This window comes from Triticum aestivum, chromosome 2A, assembly GCF_018294505.1.
Source record: "Triticum aestivum cultivar Chinese Spring chromosome 2A, IWGSC CS RefSeq v2.1, whole genome shotgun sequence".
NCBI lineage: Eukaryota > Viridiplantae > Streptophyta > Magnoliopsida > Poales > Poaceae > Triticum > Triticum aestivum.
In genome coordinates, this window is record NC_057797.1 from 764706774 (window position 1) to 764710882 (window position 4109).

Sequence of the window (4109 nt, forward strand, 5' to 3'; positions counted from 1 at the left end):
ACCCATATTTTCCAGCTACCAAGTAAAAGAATCTGCTTCATCAGAGTACACTACACTACTAGCAATATGAAGTAATTGGAACCAATGTTCAATGAGGTTATCCACAAAGTTCCTTCTGAATGAGAGCTCAAGTTGTTGCCCATCCCAAACCTCGCTAGCACAGTCATCCACTATCTTCTTTAGGCGAATTATGCCGTGTAGTATTAACTAACCAACTCTTGTAAAAAAGATAGATGGCATTAAAAAATGCCAAAAGTTTCTCGATGACCTGTTCTTACAACACACCAAGAATTGCATACTTTTTCCTTGTAAAAAAAGATATTGAACTTTTGAAAATTCGAAGTAGATCTGGCTTCAGCTGTCCGAACCCATGGACTCCAATTTTCGCCCCAAGGGCCCGAAAGCCCGGAAAGGTGGAGAACACCTAAAAAAAGGTTTTAGTGAAATTATAGGCACGGTGATGTAGTACTATGTTTCAAATATGATTGATATAAGATTTTTAAAATAGGAATTTGTTACTTTTACGTTTTGGGGGCGAGCTCGGCTTGGGCTTGGCTTTTATAGGGCCGGGCTTGTGAAAACCTGGCTCGGAAAATACCCGTCTAATTTGAAGATCTACCTAGGTAAGTCTTGGGCTCAACCATATTTTCTAGAAAATACCCGTCTTATTTTCTAGATTTTTGTGGTCTATTTGGTACATAGGAAAAAAATATAAAAAAAGAGTATGTTGGTTGGAAGTTTTCTTTTGGCGAAAATGATCATCCATTTGGTTTAAACGAATGGAGTAGAGGAAAAACATAGGATTTTTTTTCTTTATTCGCATTTGAAACAATAACACATATGAATTTTACTTTGCACTTGGACCTCTTCTTAGAAATACTACGCACGGAAAAAAAGACTGGTATCTTTAGTTTCAGAGATAACATTCTATTTGTAGATTCATGTGTTTTGCCTTTGGTTTGACTATATTTTGCCTTTGGTTTGACTATATTTATTTGGAAAAACATAGGATTTTTGAAATGTACCGGACCTTCTGAAATGCCAATCCAAGATCCAATCATGCATGGGAACTGGATGGGCGCGTGCCATACACGGCAGTGCACAACTGCATATTGCCGACGATATTTTGCTGATCTGATTTGATCTATTTGGTGGTGGTGTGGTAGGGTTTCCAGGGAAGGGAATCGACGCTGTGTAATCCCGCAGAAATGGAAACATATCGCCCGTCAGCGCACAACCACGAATTTCTTCGGCAGTAACCGCATTTTCTCCCGAGTGTACGCGGCAAGACATCTGAATCCGAAGCTCATCCGTTCAAAGTGTTAATTTCTGCCCTTGTTCCAAAATTAATCAATTAATTCCGGATGATCCCGACCTTATCTCGACGTCAACCTCCAAATTACGGGTGTAATTTTCTTCCAAATTACCCCTGATCGCGATCGCATTCCCGGTGAAACTTCCAAATTTGCTCGCTAAGTTAATTTTTTCCAAAAAAAAATATGGTCGCCGCCCTCCCCACCATAAATAGCCCCGCTCCAACGCCATCTCCACTTCGCCAACCCCCCCTCTCCGCCTCTGCCCACCACCTCCGTTACTCCTCCCTCGCCGCTCCACTCCTCTCGCCGCCGGCCGTCGGGAAGCTCCATCAGCTCGATCCAGCGGCTTGACAGCCATGTCGGGGAGCTACTCCTCGCGGCTCCGCGCCGGGGGCGGCGGCGGGGGCCTGGGCGCGACGACGGTGCTGGCGGCCAAGGTGGCGTTCGCGTCGGCCGCGCTGGCCGCGGCCGCGTGCATGGTGCCGCAGCTCGTGTCCGGCGCCGACGCCTTCCTCTGGAAGCTCTACCTCTTCGTCACCGTGCACGTCATCATCTTCGTCATCTGGAAGCTCTCCGACAGCAAGCACTTCCACGCCGCGCAGCAGCAGCACAAGGACCCCTGGGCGCCGTCGCCGCTCCACCACCCCGCTGCCGCGGCGCCCCCGCTGCTGACGGAGCCGGCCGTGCTGGCCGCCGTCAAGCGCAGGGTGGACTTCGCGCCCGCCCCCGCCGTCTTCTCCGCCGCGCCGGCCGAGGTGTACCGCGTGCCCCCGCCCGTGTCGCGCTGGCACGAGGCTGCCGACTCGGCGGTGGTCGAGGAGGTCGTCTCCCCTGTCTCATTCGGCGGCGAGTCGTGCGTCACCACGGAGTCCGATGAGGACGCTTCCTCCGCCGCCGTGTCAGCCTACATCGCCACCGCCGACGAGGGCAGGAGCGTCTCGCCTGGACTGGCGCCCGCACGGGAACACGCGGTCCTCGAGCGTGGGGTCTCCCTGCCCCCTCGCCGGGCTACCGCGCCCACGGACGAACACTTCGACGGCGCCGACGACAACCACGACGGCGGCGGCGGCGACGACGACCTGGACGCGACGTGGAACGCCATCATGCAGAAGACGCGCCCGGCGACGGCGCCGGCCGCATCCACCACCTCCCCTCCAGCCCCACGCTCGTCGCCTCCCCGGCCAACCCCATCGCCGCGGCCGCGAGCCCGGGAGCCTTCCGTCGGCGCGGCGGAGCTGAGCAAGCGGTCAGAGGATTTCATCAAGAAGATCCACAACTCCTTCGGCCGGCACCAATAATCCCACCCACCCACCCACCATCATCCCCAAAATCCCAAGCCAATCCAAATCAAAAATTTCTCGGCTGTGTAAAGATCATATCCCCTTAAATTAGTCTTTCTTCTTCCCTTCCTGGTGTGCCCTGTACCGATCGCCGGAGCAGAGGCGAGGCGAGCTCGTCAGAACCGCCACATTTAGGTAACTAACCGAATCCAGAGCTCGATCTCGATCTGCTTCCCCGTTTCAATGGCGATTTTGTGAGTTGCTGCCGAGCCGATGAAAATTCAAAAGTAAAAAAGTTGGTTGCTTGCTTGCTTGATTGCCCGGACTGCTTGTTGGCCGGAGTGAGTTGTCGCTTGCCACTTTGACGCAAAGGGATGGTCGGCTCGTGCTCTGGCAGCCCGGTCCACCTCTTTCCCTTTCGGTGCCATTAGGATCCAACACACGATCCATTGCTTACCACTTAAGTTGGACCCTTCTACTTCTTCTTCTTCCTCCGTCCATCCAACAATGATAGGAACTAGCTAGAGTCAAAATTGTTGGTGAATTTCTGAAATTTCTGTCAGAATCTTCAGTCGGAAAGTGTCATGCCTATGTTTGTTGTGAAAGTTACATGTGTGTGTTTGTACAGTGACATGTAGTATGGCCAAGTGGCAGCATCCACAAATTGACAAGTTTGTTTCCATGCTTGTTGGAATTTGCAGCCTGTGAAGGTTCTGGATGTTCTGGATGGATGGTGGTGCTGTGGGACTAGCAGTGTGGCTGGCTGGAGATGATCCTGACCTTTTAATGTGCTGAAATGATGGTTTGGTTGGTGCATGCTTGGTTGTTAGGTTATCTCTTTGTTTTTTGGGTGGTTCTATTCCCCTCTGGTGGTGGCCTGGACCTGCATCTGTTCTTGGTTGCTTTCCATACTACAGCTCTTATACAGATTATCACAACAGTGCTTTTTTTATGACATCACAACAGTGCAAATTATGGTGTTAATTCATAATCCTGGGGGGCAGTGGGTGTGTGTGCTTGTGATTATGAACTGTTGCTGCCACATGGTGTGCCTCTGTATGTGTGTGCTGTCTAGATGCCAGCCACAGGTCAATGGTCTTGCCACTATACTGGTCCATGTCACCTCTGCTATTGCCAAGCATGCCATGGCCATCTTTGATTCTGTTTTTGATGGAGCTTTGTGCCACTAGGTCGCCTGTTTGTAGTGAAATAATCAGCATGGGCAACTGGTGTTAGATTCACAGTGTAAATGATGGATGAAAAGGCCACTCTGCTTGCATATGGACAAGACCTAGTGGTTAGGAAAGGATTGATTGGTTTTGCCCTGCTGTTTATGGTTCTCCCTCACTCACCACCCCATATGCAACGACAAATAAATATCCACTCCTGGAAAATGATTTGCACTGCAGAGGACAAGAGACTGTTTTTATCGAGCTGTAAAGTTTGCAAATCTGAAATGACACATGGAGCATATATGTTGGTCCTGGCATCATGCCAAGAGAACATTTGTACA

At 50.6% G+C, this 4109-nt stretch overlaps 1 protein-coding gene across 1 annotated transcript; it reads left to right on the forward strand.

Moving 5' to 3' along the window:
• The first annotated feature begins 1566 nt into the window (after positions 1–1566).
• On the forward strand, positions 1567–3568 carry LOC123191032 (uncharacterized). The gene is made up of 2 exons (XM_044603788.1): positions 1567–2791; positions 3298–3568. The coding sequence occupies exon 1, from the start codon at positions 1673–1675 to the stop codon at positions 2612–2614; it is 942 nt and encodes a 313-aa protein (XP_044459723.1). The 5' UTR covers positions 1567–1672; the 3' UTR covers positions 2615–2791; positions 3298–3568.
• Positions 3569–4109: the final 541 nt, after the last annotated feature.

What these genes read in the sequence shown, in the direction of transcription:
- LOC123191032 (XM_044603788.1), top strand. Translation starts at nt 1,673, where the DNA reads ATGTCGGGGAGCTACTCCTCGCGGCTCCGCGCCGGGGGCGGCGGCGGG.